The 27,297-nt window shown below is 53.1% G+C and overlaps 11 protein-coding genes across 11 annotated transcripts in view; 6 read left to right on the forward strand and 5 right to left on the reverse strand.

Moving 5' to 3' along the window:
* Positions 1-2,012: 2,012 nt before the first annotated feature.
* Positions 2,013-4,067, forward strand: SETTUDRAFT_85938 (uncharacterized protein; the record flags this gene model as incomplete). Its single annotated transcript, XM_008022245.1, has 2 exons — positions 2,013-2,954; positions 3,006-4,067. The coding sequence occupies 2 exons, from the start codon at positions 2,013-2,015 to the stop codon at positions 4,065-4,067; spliced, it is 2,004 nt and encodes a 667-aa protein (XP_008020436.1).
* A 2,177-nt stretch (positions 4,068-6,244) lies between these two features.
* Positions 6,245-7,797, reverse strand: SETTUDRAFT_162688 (uncharacterized protein). Its single transcript, XM_008022930.1, has 2 exons — positions 7,335-7,797; positions 6,245-7,272 (listed from the first exon to the last, which is right to left on the reverse strand). The coding sequence occupies exons 1-2, from the start codon at positions 7,554-7,556 to the stop codon at positions 6,364-6,366; spliced, it is 1,131 nt and encodes a 376-aa protein (XP_008021121.1). The 5' UTR covers positions 7,557-7,797; the 3' UTR covers positions 6,245-6,363.
* Positions 7,798-9,381: 1,584 nt separating this feature from the next.
* On the forward strand, positions 9,382-10,589 carry SETTUDRAFT_18892 (uncharacterized protein; the record flags this gene model as incomplete). The annotated part of the gene is made up of 3 exons (XM_008021951.1): positions 9,382-9,508; positions 9,566-9,690; positions 9,747-10,589. The coding sequence occupies 3 exons, from the start codon at positions 9,382-9,384 to the stop codon at positions 10,587-10,589; spliced, it is 1,095 nt and encodes a 364-aa protein (XP_008020142.1).
* Positions 10,590-10,804: 215 nt separating this feature from the next.
* On the reverse strand, positions 10,805-11,221 carry SETTUDRAFT_30712 (uncharacterized protein; the record flags this gene model as incomplete). Its single annotated transcript, XM_008022062.1, has 1 exon — positions 10,805-11,221. One exon carries the CDS (start codon positions 11,219-11,221, stop codon positions 10,805-10,807), a length of 417 nt encoding a protein of 138 aa, XP_008020253.1.
* Positions 11,222-12,935: 1,714 nt separating this feature from the next.
* On the forward strand, positions 12,936-14,030 carry SETTUDRAFT_170878 (carbohydrate esterase family 8 protein; the record flags this gene model as incomplete). Its single annotated transcript, XM_008022931.1, has 1 exon — positions 12,936-14,030. One exon carries the CDS (start codon positions 12,936-12,938, stop codon positions 13,935-13,937), a length of 1,002 nt encoding a protein of 333 aa, XP_008021122.1. The 3' UTR covers positions 13,938-14,030.
* A 516-nt stretch (positions 14,031-14,546) lies between these two features.
* Positions 14,547-15,239, reverse strand: SETTUDRAFT_79515 (uncharacterized protein; the record flags this gene model as incomplete). The annotated part of the gene is made up of 1 exon (XM_008022146.1): positions 14,547-15,239. A coding segment is annotated over one exon (693 nt), but the record flags the coding sequence as incomplete, so codon positions are not given.
* Positions 15,240-16,243: 1,004 nt separating this feature from the next.
* Positions 16,244-16,698, forward strand: SETTUDRAFT_85767 (uncharacterized protein; the record flags this gene model as incomplete). Its single annotated transcript, XM_008022232.1, has 2 exons — positions 16,244-16,319; positions 16,373-16,698. 2 exons carry the CDS (start codon positions 16,244-16,246, stop codon positions 16,696-16,698), a joined length of 402 nt encoding a protein of 133 aa, XP_008020423.1.
* A 1,534-nt stretch (positions 16,699-18,232) lies between these two features.
* SETTUDRAFT_85861 (uncharacterized protein) lies at positions 18,233-19,240 on the forward strand (the record flags this gene model as incomplete). The annotated part of the gene is made up of 1 exon (XM_008022241.1): positions 18,233-19,240. One exon carries the CDS (start codon positions 18,233-18,235, stop codon positions 19,238-19,240), a length of 1,008 nt encoding a protein of 335 aa, XP_008020432.1.
* Positions 19,241-19,768: 528 nt separating this feature from the next.
* Positions 19,769-20,712, reverse strand: SETTUDRAFT_162689 (uncharacterized protein). The gene is made up of 2 exons (XM_008022932.1): positions 20,412-20,712; positions 19,769-20,342 (listed from the first exon to the last, which is right to left on the reverse strand). The coding sequence occupies exons 1-2, from the start codon at positions 20,627-20,629 to the stop codon at positions 19,829-19,831; spliced, it is 732 nt and encodes a 243-aa protein (XP_008021123.1). The 5' UTR covers positions 20,630-20,712; the 3' UTR covers positions 19,769-19,828.
* An 888-nt stretch (positions 20,713-21,600) lies between these two features.
* On the reverse strand, positions 21,601-23,463 carry SETTUDRAFT_87085 (uncharacterized protein; the record flags this gene model as incomplete). The annotated part of the gene is made up of 3 exons (XM_008022311.1): positions 21,601-22,155; positions 22,200-23,339; positions 23,404-23,463. 3 exons carry the CDS (start codon positions 23,461-23,463, stop codon positions 21,601-21,603), a joined length of 1,755 nt encoding a protein of 584 aa, XP_008020502.1.
* Positions 23,464-25,973: 2,510 nt separating this feature from the next.
* The window catches only part of SETTUDRAFT_41053 (uncharacterized protein), a gene marked incomplete at its 5' end in the record, with an annotated part of 2,345 nt that continues 1,021 nt past the window's right edge, over positions 25,974-27,297 (forward strand). Inside the window, 3 exons of the mRNA XM_008022121.1 lie at positions 25,974-26,162; positions 26,220-26,745; positions 26,796-27,243. Coding sequence (XP_008020312.1) covers positions 25,974-26,162; positions 26,220-26,745; positions 26,796-27,243 — 1,163 coding nt within the window. The remainder of the gene's footprint in view (positions 26,163-26,219; positions 26,746-26,795; positions 27,244-27,297) is intronic.

The raw sequence follows: 27,297 nt of genomic DNA on the forward strand, positions 1-27,297 counted from the left end.
GGGCGCGCTGCCAATGGGTCGCCGGCAGCGCGCCCGTCAACGTCCCATAGCCGTCGACGATTAACCCGCCCAGGGCTCTCCCTACTAGCAGCGCCCGTCGTGTTGGCTGCCTTGTCGCTTGTTTTACGCACCTTGGCTTGGTTCACGTTACCTGGGTCCGGTTTGCGCTTCGTTGCCCGCAGTGCCTGGATCAGCGCGCCCATTGCCAACATGCGCCGGCCATGGACAAGGCACCATATATCAATGTCGAATCAACCGGTGGGTTCGCCCACTCGACGACGTTCGGCAATTCGCCGGACGGGGCCCAGGGCGAACGGGGGATGAGGCGTCGTGTTTCAGTCAATGGCGGACGCACATACGCAATGCCACCCGCAGCCCGCGCGCGCGCTTTGGGCCCGATTCATGGCAAGCATCGACAAGGCCCGCCAGTGCCAGTGCCAGGGCAGAGAGCGCATCGCCGCCACCGTGTCGAGGCTGGAGACGACGGCGGCCGGGGTGCAAACGCGTCGTTGGCGTCTCCAGCCTCGTTCTCGACAAGGCAAAAAGTGGATGCTCGCCCAGGTAGCATACACACATGGCCGTACATGGACACGCTCCGACTCCAGCAGCCGGCCCAGAACAAAACAGCACAGCACAGCGCGCGTGGGCCCCCAGCAACGTCGAGACCGAGGCACCGGAAGTTAGTTTTTGAGGGCTCCGGTGGTCGCAACGCAGGCCCCCCCGAATGCTCGCCCTGGTTTTGCACAAAAGTGAGGCGGTGGTGATGCGCTCTCCCCGACGCCCTTGGCCAATGACGCGCCGCCCCAAGCCGTCTCGGCTTGCTGAGCTGCACCTGTGCTGCATCGTCGTCGCTCGCGACATCGTCACATCGTTGCCTCGACCGTCGGACGAGCTGTCGAGACAAGCGCTACTGCAGTCCCGCATCGCTGCGAAAAAAAAGGTTACTGGCGACTAGCGGTGTGGGTGTTGGGATGACACGCCTTGCAGCTTCACGCTCAGCGCCCCATCCCCGACGTCCAAGGCGGAACGCCCTAAGCCGTCGGCGGTTCTGTGGCGATCGCCTCGACGTATCCAGAGTATTGGTTTGCCCTCTTGACATATGGTCAGAGCACAACCACACACCCACTCCCACTCCCACACGCCGTCTCTCCGTCTTGTGTCTGTGCCCTTTGTTTAAACAAGAATCAAAGGCCTCCCGTCTCTTATTTCCGCCTCCAGCTTGCACAACCGAAGTCCGCCCCAACGCTGTTTGAAGTACGCAGCATCATCACTACCGCCATCACAACCACCACCACCCTCCCACGCTCGCCCACCCAACGTTACCACTAGCCACAGTAGTAACACACCCACCCCCCGCTCTCTCTTTTCCTGTCTCGCTGCTTTCTGCTTGTTTTCGCGCTGCTGCACTTTGCTTTTCCTGCAAAGTGCTTTCCGTCCGAAGCCGTCTCTTTACGCTTCGTGCATTCCTTCCTTGTTCTGCTGCTGTTCTGTCATCGCGTATGACAACTTTGTCCTCCACCACTATGTTAACGCCTGTCAAGTCGTAAACTTGCATACCAACAGGTCCACATAGATCAGCCATCCAAGTGGGCACATGCGAACAAGGTACGACCTACACCAAGCACCATCCCGCCCCACGCCCGCGTCGTCGTGCTGGGCTGACTCGGGCCCCATCTCGTTCGTCCCAGCAGCCCCCCTTGGCCTCTGTCAAACAACCCGTGAACGCGTTTCCAGCCTATGTCTTACAAACCGCACTGTCTTGGATAGTTTGGTGGGCTAACATGTGGTAGTCCGCGCTTGCAGCAACCTTTGTGCGCTTCCCTTGAGCCTTCGCTTCCTCCCCAGGCTTTTTTATCACCAACGCTGCGCACCACTCACGCGCTCGTCCCGATACCGCCTTGCACTGTCACCGTGCTCCCGTCATACGTCATCTCGTGAGATCTCGACCACCACCACCACCACCACCATCACCAATGCAGAGGAACTTTGGTAGCATCCGCCAACCCAAGGATATGGGCTCCCACACGCCAAAAACCACCGCCAGCACCAACCCTTCCTTCACGTCGGAACAGCGCTATGCTTCACGCTCTGGTACTATGGATGTAGATGGCATGGACGTTTCGCCCTCGACATGGCATGGCTCCATTTCGCCATCAGAGGGTCAGTCTGTAGAAGAGAGGCACGTATCTGAGCAGGGTGCAAGGCATACTCGGGACCATGTTATGTCAAGAGAAGGAGCTTCAACGTCGCCGTCGCCGCGTTGCTACTCGCCCGTGCAGGAGGAGCTCGCAAGAATGCTGAAGGTCATGTTGAGCGAGCAGCCCGAGACCTCGCCGTCTGTTGAAGACATGGCAGAAGATTTCCTATGTGCCACACTCACACCACCAGTCACCAAGCAGTCGTTGAGCGAGCTCGACGTCCAAAGCATAATCACAAACATCAAATTACGGCATGACGTTAACTTTGATCGGGATCTTAGCTTCAGGCCGAACCTGGACGGTGTCAAAGGACAAAAGAAGGAAAGGACGGCCGACAAGTACTGGACGGCCTTGATGGCCGAGCTGGAACTGTACAAGCGGTTGTTTCAGGGAACACCACCGATACCGCAGGCCAATCTCGAACGATTCGCTCGCGGCGCCCAACGACGGATACCCATCTTGTTCCAAACGATCCGCGATGTCATCAAGAGTCTGGTCCCCGAGCGTGATCATTCAAGAGTAGACGAGCACCTGGATATTCCTCTGCTGATGCAGCAGATTGGGCGGGGAGTCTGTGACTTTGTACGCCTGGCAGAGTGGATAGCACATCTGCTCAAAGAGCATTGCGCGCCAATGCGCGATGTATGGGTGGACGAGATGGTGGCTCTCATCAGGCATGGTGCTGCCTCACAGGATTCGAAGCAGATTGTCATTGGCTTGAAGACACTGTTTGGTATCCTGGAAGCTATGAAGCTTGTGAGTTTGTTTGTTTCGTTCCTGTCAGTTGAAGGCTAATTGGATGTTTAGGACGTTGCCAACCATCAGATTCGAAACCTGAGGACGCTGCTGATTGAGGATACAATCAACTTTGAAAAGCACTACCACCTGGATAGGCTAGTCAACGGCAGGGCAAGGATCAACATCAGCGCTGCCAGGAATTGGTTCACCAACATGATTGAAGAATTCGGATCGCAATGCTCGCCGCGACCAAGGGCTGGACCCTGCTTCGAGCTTGAAGTATTTACCCGTGCAGTCACAGCCAAGTCTTTTGGGCGAGACGGACGGGCCGGTCTTCCTGAAACCTTTATGCTCGACAACGATCGGCTATGCACGCTGAGGGCCGAAATTGATGATCTCGTCATGTTCGAGGTGTGCATGGATATGTGCATCGCATTGGCGAGGCAATTTGGCTACAACGGGCCCATCACCCTTACCATCGGCCAGCAACTCCGCACCGCCCTCTCTGCGATCATGGGCGAGGCCACCGGCCACGGTGCCCAGCAGTGGATCATCCACTCTGAAGCTCTTTCTCTAGAGATTTTGCGACATGCTTCGCATCTTGCTGGACAGGCAACTACATACAGCCTCGATCGCATGGCTGACGCCAACCAGAGCCTACGTGTCTTGTTTGTTCACAGATCCGCCTATCATGCTGCACGTCTGGAGGCTTCTCTGCTACCCCAAATCATCGCCAACGTCGACCGTCACAAAGCCTCGTCGCCGGTAGACCTCTTCGCCAACCTTGTCTCCATCTCCCCTTCCATGCCACCTCTACCAACACTTGCACGGCCCGGCGTTACTGATACGTTTGCTTTTGCCCATCTGCACCCGGAGACGGCCAAATTGGCCGACATCGCCAACCGCATCACACACATCATACTACTTCACTGGCGCGTATGGGCTCCTATCGCATACATTCACGAAGACGTGTCACGACTCGCTATGCCCTATGCCACTTCACAAACACAGCAACTACAATCGCCCACGAGCTCCGACTCGGGAGCGCCGGTTGCACCAAACATGAAGTCCAAGGAACCAATGGAGCCAGGCCAAGACACGCACATGACGCACCACTCACTTCCACAATAATAAACACGTTTAATGTCTCTCATGTTCAGCATCCTTTCCTCTCTCTCTCTCTCCTCTTTTTTTCTCCGGGCGTTACTACAGGAGCATTTCTGGATGATATACACACACACTCTCGGGGGGCGGTTCTATATATATACCTGGCGTTCCCTTCTTCATCAGGCTCTCCAATTCTTCCTTTTTCTCTTATTAGCTCACGATACCACTGTTTTTCTCGTTGTTGTTGTTGTTGTTCTTTTTGTAACAGCCCTTTTTTTCTTCTCTCTTTCTTCTCTAGGCCCTCGTCTTGTTGATATATGCTTAAACGATACCGTCTTGTAATGCGGCATTTGTTCTTTTTTTTTCAAAGTTCTCTTTTGGGAAGGGGGAGTAGGAAGCGGAGGGTCAAGAAAAAAGGCCAAAAGCGGAGCCTCCCAATCATTGTATTTTTGAGATGTCTTTTTTTCTTCTTTTTTTCTTTCTTTCTTTGACACTTTTGGTTTCGTTGTGTTGTGTTGTGTTGTGTTGTGTTAGTGTAGAAAAACAATTGCATGCATTTCTCTCTCTCGCTCTGTGTTTGTCATTGTCACTCTTGTGTGTGTATTCTTCTTCTTCTTCTTCTGATCTCTGTGTGTCATATACTTTGGTGATGGAGAGATTGACTGTCTGGATTGGCTTGCTGAGTTGCTGAGTTGCCGGCTGTTGGATGTTGAATGCTAGATGTTTGGAAATACAAGCACGCTCAAGCGCACACATGCAATCGCCGCACTGCGAACTAATTGCTTTGTACAATGTCCAAGTAAATCTCTCGCCTCCTCCTTTTTTTTCTTTTTTTTTATCCACATCAACACATCCATCCATCCAGAATCTTATCTGACACTCAAATTATCATCATCATCATCATCATCATCATCGTCGTCATCTTAGCCCGTTCAGCACGTCTATACAGCAAGTCAATCCTCTACTTTTCGCTACCTAGACGCCTGGATTCCCGAGTTCCCTTGTATGTAGTTGTCATAATTTGCTTGTGCATCCATGCATGCATGCATCCATCCTAGCACATGTTCCCAGTCTTATCTTTTTGCGATTTGGAAATTAACCACAGCACAGGCCGTGGGCCTTGTATTTGGCAGACGCCTATCTTGGTTACGATTTGAGGACATGGGTGTTCTTGATGCTGCTGCAATGTGGTTTCGTAGTGAAGTAGTGAGGTAGTCAAGTAGTCAAGTAGTGAGGTAGTGAGGTAGTGAGGTAGTGAGGTAGTGAGGTAGTACAACATCCTACCTAGATTATAACAAGATATGGAATTCAAACGCGATACTCGTTTAAAGATATAAATGTGTTTTATGTTGTGTTATCTGGTAGTGGGAAAGTGTAAGGTGTAAGGTGTAAGGTGTAAGTACCGCTTTCCGCTTGTTAGGATTATAAGTGGGGGGAAAGGGGAAAGGGGAGAGTAGATAGACGATGTAGGATGGGTTATATTGTGTATGTGGGTTTAGTTGTTTTTACTAATGTTTTTATTATAGCTAGCTCTCTCTCTCTCTCTCTCTCTTACACAAACTCTCTCTGCGTGTACGTGTGTGTGTGAGTGTGTGTGTAACACCAGCATACTGCGAACTACGCTTACCATTACGCTCGAGCTGGTGAGATCAAAATGCACTGTAACATTAACATTGCTGGAGCACAGCTTCCACGCGAAATCGCAGCCTGAGATTGTGCGGAACTCCCCCAGGCCAGGGGCAAAACGCCGTTTGTAGTTACGACTGGAATTGCGATTTCTTGTGTTGTTACTTGAGTACCGTGCTGGTGCTCCATGGGGATGCTGGAGTTTACGGGTGTGGGCGTGGTGGCGGGTATGTAGTGTATCTGACATGCATCCATGTAAAAAGGTCGTCGGCGGCAACGGCGATTCAGTCGTTAATCGGTCCGGTGCAGACAGCCAGTCTTTTCGCGCTGTTGCAGAGTGCGGGGGCTGGCGGCGTGGGCCTGGCTGTCGTCAATGGCATGGTGCCGCCGGAGAGAAAGGGAGATTAATACGAGTGGAGAATGTATGGGATGAGGAGGGGTGGGTGAGATCGTGGGTGGTTGTCCTGGAGATGCTCGTGAATCTTCTTGACTGCTAATTCATATTGTGTAGATTTTCCCGATGTATGAGGAGACTGTAAGTACAGAGACTAATGGTCACTTGGGTACATTTGCATATCTCGTGTAATGGGTTATGATATCATTCGTAGATGCACCTAGTCGATAACAAACGCCGGGACGCCCCGCCAATCCAACCTAATATCAAACGATTATGCCGAACTCATCGTATTTTTTTTTAGTTGTCTAACCAATCGAGGAATTCCGGGGTGAAGTAGCTGACTACAATGGATGCACCTGCTCGTAAAATACCCTGGGTTGCCTCCTCTGCCATTTGCCTCAGGCCGAAGACGCCGGCAGCGGCCGCAGCGTGAATCATGGCATACTCACCAGATACTTGGTAAGCTGCGATAGGCATATCCTTGCCGATTTCTTTGGCATCGCTGATAATATCTAGGTACTGGCTGGCGGGCTTGACCATGATAATGTCAGCACCCTCGCCAATGTCTCGTACAATGGCTCGTCGAGCTAGACCACGGCCGCCAGGAGGCAATTGGTAGCATCGCCTGTCGCCGAAAGAAGGTACAGAGCCTGCAGCATCGCGGAACGGGCCATACAAGCAGCCCGAGAACTTTGCGGCGTACGACATGAGCGAGACCTGGTGGGCGATTCCGGCTTCAATGAGCCTCAGCTTGATGGCGCGTATACGGCCGTCGTTCATGTCTGAAGGCGCAACGCAGTGCGCGCCAGCCTGTGCATACGAGAGAGCGACATCGGCAATGCGCTCGACGGACAAGGCATTGTTGAGACTGCCGTCGTCGCGCAGGATGCCGCAGTGGCCGTGTGAGGTGTATTCGCAAAGACAGACGTCGGCGACGATGAACAGATCAGGGAAGGCTCGTCGCAGCAGGCGGATGGCCTTGATGACGGGCCCCTTGGGGTCGTCTGCACTGGTGCCGAGGGCGTCCTTTGCATTGGGTGCGAGCGGCACGCCAAACAGTATGACCGACTTGAGGCCCTTTGCGACGAGGGGCGTGAGATAGGGCACGACCTTGTTCAGGCCTCGGCGGTGGATGTTGGGGAGCGAGGGGATGAGCGTCTCTTCGTCAGGCTGGTCGGAAATGAAGAGGGGGAATATGAGCATAGACTGCGCAGTGCGTTAGTCCACGACATGCTTTTTCCTGCGCAAAGAAGGCGTGCCGAGCGTACCTTGGTCAGCTGCCGCTCCGACTGCCATGCTCGCGAGAGAGGGTGGCTGTAGCCGCCGTGCAATTGACTCTTGATTTCACCAGATATGCTCACGCTCGTGGCCGCCGTGCTAGCGTAAGATCGCGTGGAGCGCGCCTCGGATGCCTGGGAGCGCAGATCTGGTCGCTCTGGCCGCTCTGAGTTGCGGTAGGCAATATCTGAGACGAGGGAAGAAAAGGACATGGCGATGGGCAAAAATTGGGTACTATGGGGCGAATGCGAGGGAAGGCGGCGTGCGGCTGGCGTGCTAAGCTGGGCGTTCTATAAAAGCGGCGGAGAGAAACGCGGACATCCGAGGTGTCAAACTTTCACTCCGGGGGATGGCGGGCACGTATGCAAAGTCAACGAGTGCGAGTACTGGTGAGCGCCACAGAGGACGAGGCACGGCGACAGGCGTCGAGGTGAAGAAGCGCGCAGAATTGCGAGTGGCCACCCACAATTTCCAAAAGGTGTGGCGATAGTATACGCGGATGAATCGCAATCGCAAAAGTTCTCAGCTGATCCGATGACGAATGGGAAGCGGGGAATTACTAGCCATCAAATGCAGTTAGCGTGGGTTAGTCAGCATCGGAAGCCTTGGAAGACCGAAAGGGCAGCATCAAGAGACCTTCACCACCACAGGACCTTGACTCGCTGCAACACAACGCCGTTCCACGTATTTATAAGTGGCCACCGACTACTCCAGATACTTCGGGATGCATGGTTCGCTCAAATTCGCCAGTGGTGGATCCGTCTCAGTCCACAACTGTCCTCGTCCCAGCTGAACTTTCCATCTCGCACCCAGCCTTCGGTCCATGAAACCATTGATTTTACCGTTGGCGAACCTGCAGCAGCCTTCTCGTCGAAGGCTGCTCTCTTTTCGTGCCATGACGTCGTCGCCGTGTGTGCTTTCGCTAGATCGACACCACTTTGGCTGTTGTCGTAGCCCTTCAACCTACGCCCCAATGATTTTATGAGACAGCCGAGTTCTTTGCTTTGCTTTGCTTAGTGATCGCCGAATCTCAAGATGCCTCGCATCGACACGTCCAATGAGTGGAGCATACCCCTTCCGCGGGGATCGACAGATACTGCTGCGGGCATTTCCCCTTCTGTATACAGCCGTGGTACTTGTGGCCTCGGCCCGGTCCCATTCGGCTGGAAGCCATAATTGACGGTTTTCAAGACGTTCAATTTGGTTTCAAACAACCCGGCAACGTTCGCAACAGGTGGGCTGAACCTGGTCCACGCCCATGGCGCGCCAGTGGCGACAGCAATCCTGCACCTGGCTGCAATAGTATTGACGATGCTCGCGACCAAGGAAAAAAAAGGGGATTGGTGCTTTGCATCGTGGAAAAATCAAGTCACTGTGCAGAATAAGGGGACAAAAGAGGACTAAAAAGCAAAACCAGGCTTGTCGAGGCTGACGTACATGATATGGGGGCGGGGCAAGATCCTTTATCCGGCTTATCATACTGTTGTCATCTTGTCGAATAGGTGGCGTCCGCGGGTTGAGCTCCTATTCAGCTCATGCAGCCCCAGACTGATGGGTTGAATGAAAGGCATTGTTTGTTTCACGCTCCAAGCCTCGCCAAAGCTGTCGTGAGTGCGCTCTGCCAAAAAAGCAACATGGTTGAGTGTGATCGGTACACTAGCTACGAGACGGAAGACTGGCTAATCACTGCAAAACGTTTTCCAGCCAACTGGCCTACACCACCCATATGTCTGCTTTTCGTCGCTTCGAGTCAAACGCCACGAAACTATGGACGCCACCCCAGATTCCAAGACCCTTCGATCATGTCAGTTACTTCAATCAACCCTACAAGCTCCCGTTCCGCGCTGTACGTGACAGCGGCGCCAACACGGGGCAGCGCACTACTACCCGCAGCCCGTGCCGTGCTACGCATGCTCGGACAATGACATGAAAGCGTATGTGATGTGCATGATCCACAAAAGACATATAAACGCAATCCGGCACGCTGGGTGGCACGATTCATGGTCACCTAACTTTTGAAGTTTTGTTCCGTTAGCCATGCCTCAAGACTTGCGGCCCGCCATCATTGGCGTCAATACGACCTTCATCTTCCTTACCCTAGCGGCTATTGGCTGTCGTGTTGCCAGGAAGTTTCGTATGCTGAGCAGTTTCAGCTGGCATGATGGTAAGTTTACGGTAGACATGCCTTGGTTAACCATGTGGCTTTACTGACAGACGCAAGGTCTTGCTGCTTTCGGAGCACTCTGCGCCATCATCTTCTCGATACTACAGATAGTCGGTACACGTTATGGCGGCGGTGTGCCCATGGCACAAGTCCCATCTGAAACAGTAACACCCTTTTTTAAGGTTCGTCTATACATCCCCTCTTTTCAACATCTCGTACTAACGCGTTGTGTGAAAAGCTGGTCATGGGCTCGCTGTTCTTCTACTTCTTGTGCAACTGGGCCGTCAAGCATTCACTGCTTTTCTTCTACTCGGAGCTTACTTTCGAACGCTGGCACCGCCAATTCATCTACATCATGCACGCTTTGGCTTTTGGATTTGGCCTGTCGTGTTGCATCATCGGCATCTTCCAATGCATTCCCGTCCAAAAGTTGTGGGACAACAGTCTCGAAGGACATTGCATCGACGCCGCAGCATTCGGCTACTACAACGCTATCTTCATGCTTCTCAACGACATTGTCCTCTATATTATGCCAGTAATATTTACCTGGAACGTTTCCCTACGCCGCTCGCACCGCATTGCCGTAAACTTTCTGTTTGCACTCGGCGGCCTAGTGCTAGCCGCCAGTGCTGTACGTGTGTACCTTACGGATCAGCAATTCAAGAATCCCGACTTTACTCTCCGCTACCCCTCGGCTATGATCTGTGCCGTGATTGAAAATCACCTTGCCGTCATCGTCTCCTGCGCGCCTAATATCAAAGCCGTCCTGCTGCACTTCTGCCCGGGCCTGTCTACCAAGTTCGACAAGATGGTCAGCAAAAGCGATGCCCAGCGGTACAGGTACAAAGGCGGCTACCGAAGCAACCGCTCTGCTACTCTCGATATCGCAGCCTCAGGAATCGTCGAGATGAAGGACGTCGAGGTCAGGGTCGAGAAACCCATGCTACCCAGCTTTTTGTCGACGGACGGAAGTACCAAAAGCGGAAAGGATGGAAAGAGCAAGGATCAGTGGTGGCGGGCACCTAATAATTGGGCTATTGAGTCCACGACGACTACCGTTACGTCTTCTTCTCAAACATGACCACTTCTCAGGTCTGTTTATTTTCGCACACGTGTAGATGGATTTGCGTTAAACTCTCATTTTTTGTCTGTGAGTGGGTTCGTTCATATTCTCCAACATATTGTCTAGTGTATCATTATACCTTCACGTATCATACATACATCTCCCTCCAAATCCAAGATAACTTCATCCCCCCCCCCTTTTTTTTCAGAATTGTCATGTTGTGCCAGACGTTGTCAACTCGAGAAATTCGGAGTGCCAGCACTGCAAGTCGTTGATATCCCCGGTTGCGCAGGTTGCCAAAGACGAACCTCCTCCCTCTCCTTCATTTGACGTTCCTTTTTGTGTTCTGGCTTGCAGCCAAGACAAAGCAGCCTCCTGATACGCGCGGAGAACTTTTTCCGCCGTGATTCTTTGACAGCAACCAATTCCTCTTCCTCTTCATTCTCTTCCACAACAGTCGGAGTAGTCGTCAAAATGATGGCAGAGAACCGGGGTAGCGCAGTGAGACTCGGGTCCAGTGATGCGCGCAGGCTCACCAGACTCGGTTCACGCAGGCGGTAGATAAAGGCCGATGGACATGGGCTCTCTCTCTTATCGTAGAAGAGCATCGAGTTGATGGGGAGGTTTTGGCGCGAGTTGTTTGACTGCATTGTGGAAAACGAGGCGGTTTGTAGAAACAAGGATACAACAGTAGTGCTTTTGAATAGAAACAGCAGAACTCCACGTATGAACTGCTGTTTATGTGTGTGGGGAGAGACGACGGGGGCCTGACTACCGGAATCGGCGCATTAAAAAGAGGTTTTATTGATTTGAGTCAGGGTGGAAGACGGTATACGTGTCGAGTCGTGCAAGACGCGCGGACGAACATGTCTACATATCTGTTTTACGTCTATAGCTTCCAAAAGAGGGGGTGTGGTTGCGATCGCCGAGTCGTTGTTTCGCATTTTGAATCGGCTTAGCGTTTGCCTGTATAAACAAACGTCAAGGGCGGTCAGGCTTAAAGTCCCCCCTTAATACTGTATTTAGTGCATTTTCCGCGCCCGAGGGGGAGGCAAACTTTGCAAACGACATTTTGCTCGGCTTTCCCTTTTTATTTACGTGAATCTAGCGGAGTTGGGTTGCGTGTGCAGGGATCGCGTTTTGGGCTTGAATAAGGTTTTGGATGTAACGGCGAAAGTTCCGGAAACGAAGACTATTTATAGTGTTTGAGGATTTACATTTTGCTTGTCTCTTTTGGTGGTGGAATGGCGGCTTTGTGACGAAGTTAAGCACAGCACTGGGGCGCCAGGAGCAGAAATTAAAAGGATGATGTGATATGTAGGGGTCCAACAAAAGGGACAGGAACGGTTTTGCCCTTGGCAATACAGTCAGATCAATTAAGTTAACGCCTGTCTTAGAGTCAGTACTGAAACAGGATTTGGTGCTAGCCCTGACATGACTTTTTACGTAGCACACTATGTCGATCACAGAACGGAACGCTGCGGATGACACACTGACTGGTCACCTCGTTGGGACTTTGCATAACGAACCTCTCTGCACATCGGTGAACGTTGAGATCGGGAGATATGCAGCACAAGACGTTTTCCCCAGATTTGTCTAGATCTGGGGTAAACATCCAGCCAGTAGCAACGGAAACATTTGTACCACCAATCATGTGGTGCCCCGCATGCATCTGCCCACCATTCTATTTCCCCACAGCACAGATTGCGGTACTTGAGGAAAGGTTTAACCCGAGATTAGCCTCCACATGTAGCCGCGACGGAAAAACTATTGGCATCGATCGAATGGCGAGGCTGGGCACTCTTTTTGCTACATGCCGCGAGTCCAACATACTCTAATAGGAGTACGGTGGGGTATTCAACTACGCTACGGACTGTTATTTGATTATGAATCAACGTGTCGACATTATATACTGCAGTCAATTCTAGAGTAAATTTCTTACAGGCAATGATGTACTAGTATAGCATGCTTTAAACCGTAAATGTATGTTGTGGTTTTTGTAACCAGGGTAGGCTGCCTAGATATATGTCAGAAATCTTTTACCTAGCGTACTCAATGCCGTAATTACAGCTTTGACTGTAATTACAGTCTAGTACCGCTGATTAACCAGAGAGATTAAAACAGAGTCATGTACTAATCAATATCAGTCTTGTTTGCCAAGCTGTCTAAAATAAGTAGTAAGCCCCATTGGGATCCGCAGCCGTAGTACAGCCGTACTCCCTTCCAAGACGACGGCTACGTTACGGCTCGAACAGGCCGTAGTATGTTCCTTTTGCATAAACTTAATTTACAGTCTATTGGAGGCGTTGGGTATAAGTACCTGTCAATCTCCTGCGAAGTAAAAGTCATCACCGATTGAGCACCATGAAACTTCACATCTCGCTACCGGCTATCTTAGTCTCTATACTAGGCCTTGTCGCCGCCGACAAAACCGTGCGAACAAGCCCTGATCGAGGCGCTCTGGTCGTGGACGCATCAGGCGCATACACCAACAGCTACCGCACCATCAGTGCTGCCGTAGCAGCCCTTCGCGACACGACCGATGCCCAAAAGATATTCATCTTCCCCGGTACCTACACCGAGCAGGTATACATCGATAAGCATAAAGGCCCCATCACCATCCAGGGCTACACGCCAGATGCCAGGGACTACAAGAATAACAAAGTCACCTTGACCTACAACCTCTCGCGCCTAACCCCCGGGCTGGCCAACAACGATCTGACAGCAACCCTTCGCCTCTGGACGCAGAACATCAAAATCTACAATCTCAACGTCGCCAATACAGCCGGTAAAGGGGCACAAGCTCTCGCGCTCAGCGCCCAGAAAACCGACCAGGGCTTCTACGGCTGCAAGTTCACGGGGTACCAGGACACCATTTACGCGAACCAAGGCCGCCAGATCTACGCGAAATCGTATGTCGATGGAGCGGTCGACTTCATCTTTGGGCTCTGGGCAGTCGCGTGGTTCCACAAAGTCGACATTGTGACTACAGATGTTGGCTTCATTACTGCCAACGGACGCGCAAGTGCAGACGGCCCGAGCTTCTACGTTTTCAACCAAGTCAGTGTCACGGGCACCAGTGGGCCCGGCAGCACTGTTCTAGGACGCCCCTGGCGCCCGTACAGCAGAGTCATGTTCCAGAACAGCTATCTGGGCGACGTGGTGAAGCCGACTGGGTGGGAGAAATGGGACTCGGTGCAGAGTCTGGATAACATTGCGTATCAGGAGTACAAGAACTCTGGACCTGGCGCCGGTACGTCGAACCGGGTGCCGTGGAGTTCGCAGGCTAGTGCTGCAATCAAGGCGTCGGATCTGTTTGGCTCCAAGTATGAGAAGGAGAGTTGGGTGGATATGGACTACTTGTAGATAGATTGGTCATGTTGCATTGCTCGTGGGTTCCTGGGAAGCTAGTGATTGATCCTGGTATCAACTTCCCACCGGCTGCTTTATGTATACTGCCCTGTTCATTTCTTGTGTTTAATTCTTAGTATAGTTTTCTCCATATATACTTGCTCATGTCTGCTTTGATATTTCTTCTCCAAATTACAATCTACTATCATCAACGCAGTTTCTCTAGCTTCAACCCCCTTATTCAGCGTCAGGCGCATCAAGCACAGCCTTGTCTGACCTCACATTAGGAAACAGCCTCCACGGTACATCCTCGGGCCAAGTCGGCCACAGCGTACTGCTCGGCGTAATCGACCGCGAGATCGTACGATCGCCCGCTATCAACGATTGCCTATCACCGTAGATCTCCCGTACCAACTTGATATTTGGAAACGGCTCAAAGTCGGATCCAATCCAGTCAAGCTCCCGCAAGACGAGCTGGTACTTCATATCCGAGTACGCAGTCCAGAGCTGGCGGCCAACATAGACGTAGTAGTGTACTTCCCACTCGGTGGCCGTGTCGTCGGCCATGATGTTGAGAAGGTCTTTAAGGGTGATGCGCTCGTCCTGATGGACCATGTTGCGCCAGTCGAAGATGAGATGGTCGAGGTGCACAATCGCTTTGCGCTTTCGACCGTCGTTACTCAAGTGCGCAAAGTTCTGCTTGGAGGCAGTGCACCAGATAATCAGTGCTTGGCGTAGGACGCCATATATATTAGACACGCGCAGGTCGATTTTAGGTTGGAGGTCCCCCGAGTATGGAGAGGGCTCGTGGTAGACGTGAAGATGTAGATGTGCGTGTGTGAACGAGGTGAGGCCGGTGAAGACGGTACTCTGGAGTGCTGGTAAGGTTGCGCTTCCCGTCTTGTATATATGAGAGACCAGTTTGTTGAGGTTCCAGTGCGCCATAATGGGAATATAGGCCGTGGTTTGGGTTTCGAGCTTCGAGCAAACCTCGACTGTGATTTGCTTGCATAGACGTAGCAAACTCGCACCCTTGGAGAGAGACTCGTGTCCGTCACTGGGGCAGACGACGCGAATGTTTGATGCAGGATCCTGGTCTATTCCCAATGCGAGCTCATATATCTTGTTGCGAAGCTCACCCGGAAGACGTAGGAGCAAATTTGTCTCCTGCTTCTGTCCAGTATTGCTAACATGCGCCCTGGAATGGCGGGCCCTCCGAACTGCCCCTTCGACTTCCTCGACATCAATGCTAGTCTCAATATCGATACGCCTGCCAAATTTTGATTCAAGGTTAAAATAAGGACGGTCAGACTCCATTTTGTTGAAACCAAGAATGTGGTTGGGCTTGCTTTTGGTCAGGAGCTGTGCGTAGCTACCTTTGCCCTGACGCTGCCAGCAATGAAAGTAGATGGACTAGAAGTGATAAGTCAGTTTCTAGTATTTCGTAAGTAGACCTAGGAGTGGTTCAATCGAGCACGTACCAGTATATAATGAACTGCTGGAGAAGTTATCGAAAAGAGGGGATTGGGGTTTGAGGGGTTCCGATGAGCTTCGGCCACTATTTGGGTTTATGATGTGGATATTGTTTGTTTTTTCCAAACTAGTTTCACTTGTTGGGCTTGCTGACCTGATTTGATAGGCATAGCGCTCACAGCTCATGAAGTCATTCAGCTATTCCATTGAGTGGCTCACTACAGCGTGGTTCAGCTGAGCTAGCGTTTCCTTGTCGGCCACGTAGTGCGCTAGTATTTGCTTTGTACGGCTAGTTACCATATTCGCGCAGTCCTTGGATTCATAGTCATATATTAGATGTGGTGACAGGAGTGTGTTATTCCAATCGAGACAGCTAAGCATAACCGGCAGTACACAATTCTGCAAACCATTCGTATTTCCAGTTTTTTGAAGCCAAATCTGCAGATAATTATACCAAAATTGATGTTTTTGCTCAGCAGAATATTTGAGGCACTCTCAGGTTCATGCTCTCGAGTTTGAAATGAGCTATGTGAGCCTCTCGTATGCAGGGATAGTAAAAATCCACATCGTGGTAGCCGCTGTTACACAATGAAACATTATTACGGCAAATAGAAAATATTGACATTTCTTTTTTCTAATAACTTGGATTAATATGTGATATGTAAAGAGAGTTAGGCGCGAACGGGCCCGTATTACTGACGCTCGGCTATACGGTTTCATGATGACGTTCTTGGAGCATCACGAGCACGTCAACTCGAACTTCAATCAACATACAACAATACTTCTACGACACCTTAAGTACTCAAACTGGATTATTTTTAACATCTCACAAACACTCATACCAAAAAATGTCCTCGAGAATCCTACGAAGCTTTTCGCGCCAAGCGCCCTTTGCCAATCACGCATTCCCGCAGCGAAGCCAAGGTATGCATGCACAATGCATTGATGACGGGACGCTTGCTAATCAACAACACCAGTTCTCGCACCGGTCGTTTCCCGCACGTATGCCAGCAGTGCTGCGCCTGGGCAGGCATCCAACGTCTCAAATCCACAGGCGAGCAGCCCTGAGAGCCAGGACATCAACAAGAGCGCTTCCGTTGGACGAACCGACAGTAATGATGCCGACCACGCATCGATACAGAACCCAGTTAGTCATCCAGAAAATGACCGAGTAGGAATGAGCGAGGAGACGACGGAGAGCCAGGACAACATGAAGCATGATCCGAATGAGTCGGATGCGAAGAAGAGGGAGAAGACGCTAGAGTATGGCCAGAACAAGCCTCTGGACCCGGCTGATAAGTAGCTGTCATCACTGAATAAGCCGTGTATTATGTAATGTACTATAAAGACAAGATATTTAGAAAGAAGAGCACATCCAATCTAAGCGCTAGATCATGATGCGTCACGGTTTAATCCTTTGGCATGTCGTCATAGTCTTAGTATTCATGACTCGAGGTAAACTCGGGATAAGTTTCACGTCGCCTATTTGCAAGTTCCCTAGTAACTCTTAAGCAATGCCTGCATGTTTCAAATGTTGGGCTGATATATATTATCTATTCACTACTATTATGCACACTACTGCGTTGTGAAATGTGCTGTGTCAGCACCTCGAATTCATGCATAAAACAAATATATGGTCACAACCAGGATCTTGTCTGATATACGCTGATATTGCCACCACCCCAATAGTCACACCATGTGACGCCTCCCAAGCGAGGTGTCGATCTTAACATACGCGTTTTTATACCTATCGCTGTAACTATGTAGTTTACTTAGTACAGTTCCATCGAGAACTCGACTTGGCACTGGGCTATAACAGCAGCTACAGAACTGAACTGATGCCAGGAATCACACTAAAGCACCCATGCTTTTCACAACTAAGCAGTGCAGCTCCATTTTTTTCCACAACTCCTTGGCATTGTGAATGTAGCAGTTCCAGCGACGCTGGGCCACCGGAAACAAAGACTCAACCAGGAACCATTGCCGAGTTAAAATAAAAAAAAGGGCGCCAGCATCCGCAAGCATCCGTTGGCAAGGCCCTGTTACCGCCGGCAGCATGGCCCCTCGTCTACTCCTCACACAATCTGACACCCCGTTTGAGAGGCCCTGTTCACCACCAGAGAGACATACTTATCTGCACGAGCACCCAGTCCCATCACACGTCTCCGCTGTGAATCAAAAGAGGATTTTTCCTTCTGGGCAGCGCCTCAGGGACTCGTCGAATCTCCTTTCACAGCGGGTACCCGGTTGGAAGCGCAAAAAACAAGTAACTGGTAGGATGATGCCTGGGGACGGGGTTTCTTGGCTGGATGTTTCGAAACCCGCTGCCAAACATGTGCATGCAGAGCAAAGGCGGACGCTAGTGTTTGGGACATTGCCGACTCCACCAATGGCATCCATGACGGTTGGCTCCTTGGTGGCCTTGGCTTTCCCATGTCCTTGCTAGCTGTTCATGCCTCGCTCCCCTAATCAACCCCACTCTCCCATGTTTGTGTTTGGGGCGGGAGATGAACTGCGATGCGTCCCCCCCCCATCATCGATGGAGCTCGGTTGGAAGTATTCTGGCATGTCTTTTTGTTTTTTCGGAGGGATTGCTGGATTCGGTCGTTAGCGGACGTACGTAAGTAAAGGTAAGTAAAGGATTTTTGTGTTGTGCCTCAGGCATAAAGGCATCCAAATCCCACTACCTTCTGTTTTGTTTCCTGTTTCTTCACCACGCTGCATTCGTTGTTTTGACACATTCTCTCTCTTTTTTTCTTCTTCTTCTTCTTCTTATTTTCCCCCAAAGGCTTTTGGTTCCTTTGCTACATTCTTTTTCACCGCCCACAGACACAGGAATGTCTTTTTACTACTCTCTTTTGGGTGCGGCGGGCCTGCTCGCCCAGCACGTCAGCGCCTACACCCAAGTCAACGTGCCGTCGCCATTTATGCAGAAAAACATCGATCCGATCGTGTTCCCTGGCTCCTTCACCAAGTCGCATCTGCACTCGTTCTACGGCTCCGACGCCGTCACTGCCAGCACAAAGACGAGCGCCGAGCTGCAGAAAGGCTGCACCAACGCTGAGCTCCCAGACGACATGAGCGTCTACTGGACACCCACCGTGCTGTACACAACGGACGGCGGCAAGAGCTACAAGCCCGTGCCCGTGATGCGTTTCAGCGCATACTACAACCTGGGCGAGACGCCCGCCGAAGTCGCCATCCCGCAGAACGTGCGCATGGTGGCAGGCAAAGCCGAAGCCCAAACCCAAGCAGCCATGGACCCCAACGCAAAAGCCACCTGGTTCTGCGAGGGCGACGAAGCCAGCGCGCTCGACGCCAACGGGTTCCCCAGCAAAACCTGCTCGACCCATCTGCAGCAACTCCTCTACTTCCCCTCGTGCGTCAACACAGAAACCCTGGAAACAGGGTACAAAGACCGTGCCCACGGCACCTCCAACTGGTGTCCCGCAGGCATGAAATCCATGCCGCAGCTCCGCTTCTCCATCCGCTACGACCTGCGCTCCGTGCTGCCCAACGGCTGGTCCGGCACCGCGCCCGTCAAACTGGCTTCTGGAAACGCCTTCTCGTCCCACGGCGACTTCATCAACGGGTGGACCCCCGAGGCCGCCGAGAGCATGGTCCAGACTACAAAGGACAAATACCATTTCCTGCCTATCACGGGCGTGACCAAGTCGGGCTCCCCCGCGTGCAAGCCCAAAGACGCGGATCCCTCGCACGGCACAAGCGACTATGCGCAGAGTGTCGCGGCCATGTCGGGCAAGCGCAGTGTCAAGGCGTGGGGCTGGGAGTCGAGATCGAGGTTTGCTCGCTCGCCTTCAGCGGGGTTTCTACCTTTTTTCTAAAATGTATATATTAACTAGCCTTGTTCGGCTGCTGCTGCTGTTGCTGCTGTTGCTGCTGCTGATGTGTGGTAGTTGTAGCGTGACAAACTATATTTACCGTGTGCCAGCTGCATTCAGCGTACAAGTACTCATTTGCAAATAACTGGTGCTGATTGCCATGTGAATCTTTGCTGTGCTGTTCTTCCATGTTTCCAGTGTTAAAGCTGGTGTATCTTTGCTTGGCTCACAAAGCGAACTCATTCCACTACTCGTAACCAAGTCGATATTGTACATATACAGCATGTATCCTACCTACCCGAGTAACATTAGCGTGAAGCTTGTGATTCGGAGTGCCTAGCCATTAGTCATTAGTCGCAGTACCATGGTAACACATGTATACACAGCCAATGTGCGCATTCCCTGGTAAAAGAGAGACGGACATGTAGACATCTAGAGAGAGAGAGAGAGAGAGAAAAAAAAAAGACATCACTCAGACACTGTAACAATACAGAAAGCCACGGTAACAGTTGCAAAAAACCCCAGTTTAATAATATACTCGGATTCAACTATGCATCAAAGCCAGCAAAGCAGCAACTACACTTGGGCATTCTAGTGCAAAAACTCCTTGAAAAAGTTAACAACGCTCCTCTTTGCGCGCTCCAGGCCCTGCTTCTGCTTGGGATCATTGAGATCGCCACGCGCCGCGAATCCATGGACAAGGCCAGGGAAATAAATGTACTCCCACTGGACGCCCGTCTTGGGCAGCGCGACAAAGGTATACTCCTTGAGCTCCTGGGTGTATGCAAAGTCGTGTTCGGGGCTGAGGATCTGGACGGGCACCTTGATGTTATCGAGGTCCTGTTTTTCGAGGAGTGACGGGTGTGCGACGGCGACGGCGTCGACGAGAGAGGGGTCGGCGCCTAGCTGGAAGGCGGCCCACGCGCCGTAGCAGAAGCCAATGACGCCGAGTTTTTTGTACTGCGACCGCAGCGTCTGCGCGTGCTCTTTGATGGCGGGCCAGCGGATGTCGCGGCTGTGGCGCCCGATGAAGGCGCCCACGTCGAAGTTCTTCTGCTTTTCTGGGTCTGACAGCGCGTCCGGGTCGACGACTTCGCCTTCGAATCTGGGCGCACACGCTATGGTTAGAATAACGTATACATGCATACTTAGACGGGCGCGCGCGCTTTCTTACAAGTCAGGAACGTAGACGGTTGCATTGGCTTCTTGCGCGTAGTGGTCGGCAATCAGGCGGATGTTGGGAAGCGTCCAGCCGAAGATGTCGGTTACGATGAGGATAGCAACGTCCTTGTTGTCGCCCGTCACGTAGGCATTGGCCTTGTTGAGCGTCGTCTCCTTACCGACCGACTGGCCGTTCCACTTGAATCCGCTCTTGCAGGCGTCGCACGACATGTTGCGTTTTGGATTGGCAAAGGTTCAGAAATGTGCAAGGGAATGTTTGAGGCGTCGCAATCGAAGGCTGTCGGCGAGAAAGCGGGGCAGCGCACTTCTTTAAGTTGGTGAAGACTTTGGAGTGGGGTAGCCCTGGCCTTTCGCGCCCCCACTGCGTACATGCACTTGGAGTATACAGTATCCAAGTTGATAGTGAATCTGGCCAGTCAGCCGCGGCACCCGCCAATCAAGGAGCGTAGAAACTGCATCATCAACTCGTAGTGCCCTGTCCTGTCGCGGCTGTATTCCGCAATGACGACAGACTTTGCCGGCATTAATAATGTGCTGACTTTAACCCCGAGGTCTCGACTGCCGAATTATGCCGAGCGATATTTTGGACAGTTTGGATATCTGGCGGTCAGGCCCTGAGGCCTTGTCCTTGTCCAGTGTGGAGGTCGCATTTCAACAGATGGTCTTAGATAAAAAGTCGTGTAAACAAAACCACGCAAAGCAATGGCGCATCTTGTGGCGTTGATGCAGCTTCGGATACACCGGATTACAAACACCAAACCAACGGCTTTGGGTATAACGAGGCCTTGGCTGGTTATCACAAACTATGCAGATCTTACTAATATAGAGCTGGATAGAAGCTTGTGGCGGGATGCTGCAACACGTCGTCCGAACGCACGCATCTTGTGTGAGACGTTGGAGGAGTCGACCAAAGCTGCTTTCGACGTCAGATCACAGGGGATGAGAAGGAGAGAACAGAGACTACATTCATGACGTTAGCCATCTTGTACAGATAATCTTGCCTTCACGAAATGCTCCAGTACTCATGCAAGCCAGATTCCGGTTTAAACAAGACCTCGTCGTTAGAGCAAAGAGCACTCACAACTCAACTTGCCCTTTTGTCTAATCCTGCTTCCTCAGCATATTGCCAAGGTAGCCAATTCACGTCCTGAACTACACATCAGATAGCCGTGAAGAGTGATTCACAGCTTAGCCAGCCGCCTCTCCGCATCCGGGTTCCAAACCTGTACCTCGTGACAGTCACGCCCATCCATCAGAAAGAAGCGTGGACCCAGTGTCTTTTTCTGGACTTTTCCCGTCGCCGTCTTGGGCAGCTCACCGCTTACCACGCGCAGAAGCGTCGGTATCTTGTATCCCGCCAGTCTGCCACGAAGGTCCTGGCGAAGCCTATCGAGACTCAACGAGCGTGCAGCAGCATTGGACTCTTTATCCAAAGAAGCAATTGCCATATCCTCTTCTTGCAGCGACACAAGCGCCGCGACGCGTTGCCCGAACTCATCATCTGGCACACCGACGACCATGGCTTCGGCAATATATGGCAAGCTCAGCAGCTCTCTTTCAATGTCTAGCGCGGAGATCTTGTAGCCGCCTGATTTGATGATATCGAGAGACGCTCGGCCGATGATGAAGTAATACTTTCCTTGTTTGCGTGCGAGATCGCCAGTCTTAAAGTATCCGTCTTTATCGTGGGCGCTCGCTGTAGCTTCTAGATCACGTAGGTACTTCATAAACATATGCTACTTTGATAAGAACAAGTTCCAGCAAGATTACAACGACATACCGGACTCTTGACGAGTATCTCTCCTTCGCTGCCTTCAGATAGCTTCACATCCACACCGCTGACGAGTTGGCCTACCGAGCCATCAGGAGTCTCTTTGTCTCCGAGGCGCATCTTGAAGATTGCTCCAAACTCCGTTGCGCCGTATCTCTGCATAATCCTCTGCTGCATGAGGTCTGCCCAAAAGTCGTTTAGTGGCTGGGGTAATGCTGATGTACCGCACAGACAGGCTCGGAACTGGCGTGCGCCTGCAATGTATGGACCCAGTTCGTGCGCAGGCAGCTTGCTCAAATGACGCTCATAGTAACGCCTCATCCGCATCCACATGGTCGGAACCGCAGAGAAGAACGTCAGCCGCCTTGATAGACTAGCTGCCCCCTCCTTCCAGCGCCCCCATGTCCAAGCCTCGTCGAAACCCCCGCTACGGAACTCTATGCGGCTTCCAGAAATGAGAAATGGGAAAAAGTTAATGCCGACGCCTGCTGCATGGTGTACTGGCAGCAGGTGCAGTATGACGTCGTCTTCAGTCAACCGATAATGGTCTGCTACCGACAAGGCACAGTCGAAGACGTAAGATCGCCGCATCACGGCGCCTTTGGGCTGTCCAGTGGTGCCACTTGTAAAAATGACGACAGCGGGCGCATTTTCCTCCAAGGCGCGATCCGAGGAAATGACTACATTCTCCGCACCAAGCGTTGGAGGTGAGGCGAACGGTCCGATTGGCACTACTTGAAACTGCGGGTTGCTTGTAGAAGAAATGCGCTGTTCCAAGGCGCGGCACTTGCTAATGTCTGCAGAGCTGGCAAGGACAAGCGCTGATCTTGACTTTTCAACAAAGTAGACAGCTTCTTCGACAGGCAGCGCAGGCGTCATGGGCACTGCGGCCGCTCCAAGCGCCAGTACCGCGAGCATTGCCACGGTATACTCGTAGCCACCTGGTGCTACGATGGCCATGTACACCTCGCCCCTCTTTTCCAGCGATTGGCATGTTCGGCGATCCAGGGTACGGAGAAGGGTGTTTCGCAAGGCCAAGACATCCGAGAGCAGGTCAAGGTGAGTCTTTCGCAGCTGCATACGGGCATCCTCGATGGCGATGCGCGGGGGCGTCCGGCTGGCGTATCGGAGGAGCCGACTGAACAGAGGCTGCGCGCATGTCAGCACTCAGCATGCATCGAAATAGCCGCTTGGGGAGGCGATGGGTTCGTACGGTGTTTGGAAGCACATGGCAGCCCACGTGCCTGGGTACCGTTGAGCTGCGGTCCTCCATGTCGGTGCTGTTGCTATTACTGCCTTGGTGGCCTGGGGGCCTGGGGAAGCACCTGGGTGCCCTTGGCGACGTGCATCTTTTGCACGTGTGCCCAGGATAAGCCGCACCGTACTGGTACTAACGGGTTGCGGGAACGAGTCGTGTGTGGGGTGTCATGACATTTCAGGTGCAGGGTGTCGTCCTAGTCGATCGTGGCACGAGATCCGGCGGGGGAGACTCCCGTGGCCGTCCCCGCAGCCAGTCGCTCCGGGCGCTAACAGCGGGACAAGGCCGCTCAACTGTTCCCGTAGTGCATATCAAACGTCGTCTAAAACTTGGTCTTGGACTCGGTCAGTCATGATTAGACTTTTGTACCTGTCCGTGACATGGCCTTGCCCCACATGGGCCACACACGACATCAAAATTGTGGCCGGCAGACGCCGCTGTGTTGAACTCCCCCGAAAGGCTGTCCTCTCAACAACCGTCTGTTGAGACTTTGCCGTGGAAACATGGCTTCAGCCAAATCAATGGCATGCCCAAGGGTTTCAGGAGAAGGAAAACTCCCGAGGACCGTGCTGCATCCTTTGGTCACTCGGTCGGGCATGCCGGAATTGCCATAATTTCCGGTCCATGTCCATATACTCGGAGAAGGGCTTATCGACGATTGCATTCCCTCTCAAAAGCCGACCCCGGCTGACGCATAACAAAGAAGGCACTTGCCATGGCGTTCCGGTCAGCAGAAAAGTATGTATGCGGCGGCCACTCCCAGGCTGCCTCAGACATGTACACAGTCATACCATTGACAGGCCACCGTACCTGGTCGTCGTCGTCGAGCCACTTACAAGCCCCCCTTTTTTTTCCGAACCTAAATTTTTTTTCACGGCACTGTCGGCGGTGTATGACTGTATAAAGCCCAATTACCCTTGTCGCAGGGCACCAAGAGAACTTGGGTACGTTGGAAACATTACGTATGGGTTCGGAGCTGAGGCCTGGCTGGAATCCGTCCGATTGCTCAGATTAGCTCGGTGGTTTCTTCGCGCATGGCGCATAAGGCGTCTCGCTTGCTGGGCGCCGCTGTCGTGGCACAGAGAGTGGGACGCTTATGTATGCTCACTGATGTCAGCCACAACGACTGCAGCCACACTGGCCTGGTGTGCTCCGGTCAAGATTTCTTGTTCGATTGTTTGGCTCCCATGGCCGGACATGTTTGCTGGCATCACATGCTGGTCGTGACCCACCTGGGGGACCGGGCCACGTGCAACGTGTCTCCGTATGTAGACATGTACCGATCAGATGACGTATGGCTGTGCAGGCGCTGGAAGGTTTGGCATGATACCTCACACCGCTATGCAGGAGCAGCTATTTTGGAGGAGCATAGCGGGGCCCTTATGACACAGGGCTGGGCTCGAATACGTTGCAGCTGGGGTCGCCAGTGGTGCGCCGGTGGTGCGCGTGCACAGGTACAGGCATGCGGCCGCCTAGTTAGCGGTAGTGGTAGGGCTCCAGATTTCCGTTACGGACGTGGGGAGGGGGCCAAGGGAGCGGCGATCGAAGGGCATGCTGGCTTGATCGTGTTTGTGCTAGTCCATGGGCAGGCGGTAATTTGCAAAGCGCCACGCTGGGCCCAAAAGAAGCTGCCTCGACAGCACAACGGGGGCCCAGTGTTTGCAAGCGACGAGATGAGACGCGACGAGGCAGCGAAGAAGAAAATAATATAACGACATGCATGCGAGTGGCCCCTGCCGGCCAAGGGGGGGGCGAGGGCGAGCGAGAGCGAGGGCGAGGGCGTGGGCGAGGGCGTGGGCGTCCGTCAGCAAGGAACGACACAGAAGATTTTGGAGGCGGCGTGGGTAGTGTGTGTGCACATGGCCTCCAGCCTCGAACCATGAGGCCGAGCCAGGCAGGAAGAGGCGAACAAACAAATTTTCGCACACCCCTTGCGGGCGGTCCCCTGGCGGGCGCGCAGGCACAGGCCCAAGAGACGCTCTGCGAACGCTGGCACTCGCGTGTGGGCTGCAGCTGATGGGCGGCGGGCGCGTGTAGTGGCGGCGGTGGTGGGCGTGTAGTGGGCGTGTAGTGGGCGTGTAGTGGACGCGGTAGTGGTCGTGGTAGCGGCAGTGGCAGTGGCAGTGGCCGTGGCCGTGGCCGTGGCAGTGTGGGCTCCAGGGCAAGGCGGCCGGGGAAGACGGAACGAGACGTGTCTGGCGGCGTCGAGGGAATGGTAGCGAGTCGTCGATAGGGCAGGCCGGCGGGGAAGCGGGCGGCGGGCATGGCGTAGCCGCACAGATGTTTCCGGATGCGGCCATGGCACACTCGGTCCGTGGGAAGTGGGTGGGCCAGTGCCGCCCTCCCGCCGTCACATCAGGCGCAGCTCCATGGGGCCTTGCGGTGAAGGGGTAAATTGACCTCTCGTGCTGCGTCGCTCGTCGTTGTGTGTTTGTCCACCTCTTCCCGACACCGCGCCATGTGTGAATGACTCCGCCCCAAGCCTCGTATATATATTCCGTTTTGGAGAGACGCCGCCCCCAGCCATGCCCCTAGACCTCCCCCTAGTAATGAGCAGAAGCCGGCTGCTGGGCTCTGTCGCCGCCTCCGCCCCGCGCCTCCTCACCATGCTCACCAAGCCCGAGGCCCCGTCGAGCCGGACAAAGACGTTCCAGCTGTCGTGCCTCGACCAGAACATTGTGCGCGTCTACATCCAGACGCTGTCCATCTTCCCCGTACGTTGTCGCCCGCCTAAACTCTAATCCCGCCTCGTGCTGACTGCGACCCGCCAGTTTCCCGACCAGAATAATGCCGAAGCTGCCATACACGCCCTCAGCAACGGCCTGCGTCTAACCCTCAAAAAGTACCCCTTTTTGGCCGGCATGCTCTCGCTGGCCGACCGCCACACGGGCAAGCTCGTCCTCGAGTACCCTACTGAAGTGTCAGACGAGCACCTCAACTGCCTCTTCCAATCCAACCAGGTTCCCTACCATGAGCGTGACTTTCCATATACCTACGAGCAGCTCAAGCGCGACGGCATGCCGCCCAGTGCCTTCAAGGGCGCCATGTTTGTCCCCCAAGATCTTCCCAACTACCCCGGCGTCCCCAACGACGGCGAGGGCAAGGTCGACTTTGAAAAGAGTGATGCGCCCGCTATGCGATGTCAAGCCTTCTTCATCCCTGGTGGATTAGTCCTTTCCAATTACATGCACCACAGCGTCTTCGACTTCTCCGGCATTGCCCTCTTCTGGGAGTCGTTTTCTGCCAACGTGACCAGCTTCTCCCGCCAGCAAATGCTGGGCGAACACTCCATCTTTGGTATTTTTCCTTCCATTGCAATCGCTGGCAACAACGGCTGACCGCAGCAGATACCGCCAGCGTCGCCGACAGACAGTCGCAACTGCGCCAGGCTTTTGACCGGCGCATCACGTCGCGGCACGCTGACCGCACAGCAGACTGCTATTGCGAGGGGCCGCCCGAGTATCCCAAGACGTTGCCCAGCGACGCAAGCTGTACTCAGCGTCTCTTTGTCATCCCTGTCGCGCGCATCCGTAAGTATCAAGACAGCTTGCGGCGGCACTTCCCCTCTGGCGGCGCACCGACAATGTGCAATATCCTCGCTGCCTTGGTCTGGACGCACGTCACACGCGCGCGCGGCCAAAGATTGCTCCGATGCGGGCTCAAGGAGACAAATCTAGGCATTGCGACGGATCTGCGAAGACGCCAGAATCCCTGCATTCCTGCCGACTACATGGGCAACATGGCCTTGTTCTCCAAAGGCACCCTGAATGTTTCAGACCTGTTAGCCGAAGACCGGTGAGTTTGCAACCCCCCCCCCATCTCTCTCTCTCTCTCTCCACTACTCTCTCT

The sequence above is a fragment of the Exserohilum turcica genome, assembly GCF_000359705.1.
Source record: "Exserohilum turcica Et28A unplaced genomic scaffold SETTUscaffold_1, whole genome shotgun sequence".
NCBI lineage: Eukaryota > Fungi > Ascomycota > Dothideomycetes > Pleosporales > Pleosporaceae > Exserohilum > Exserohilum turcicum.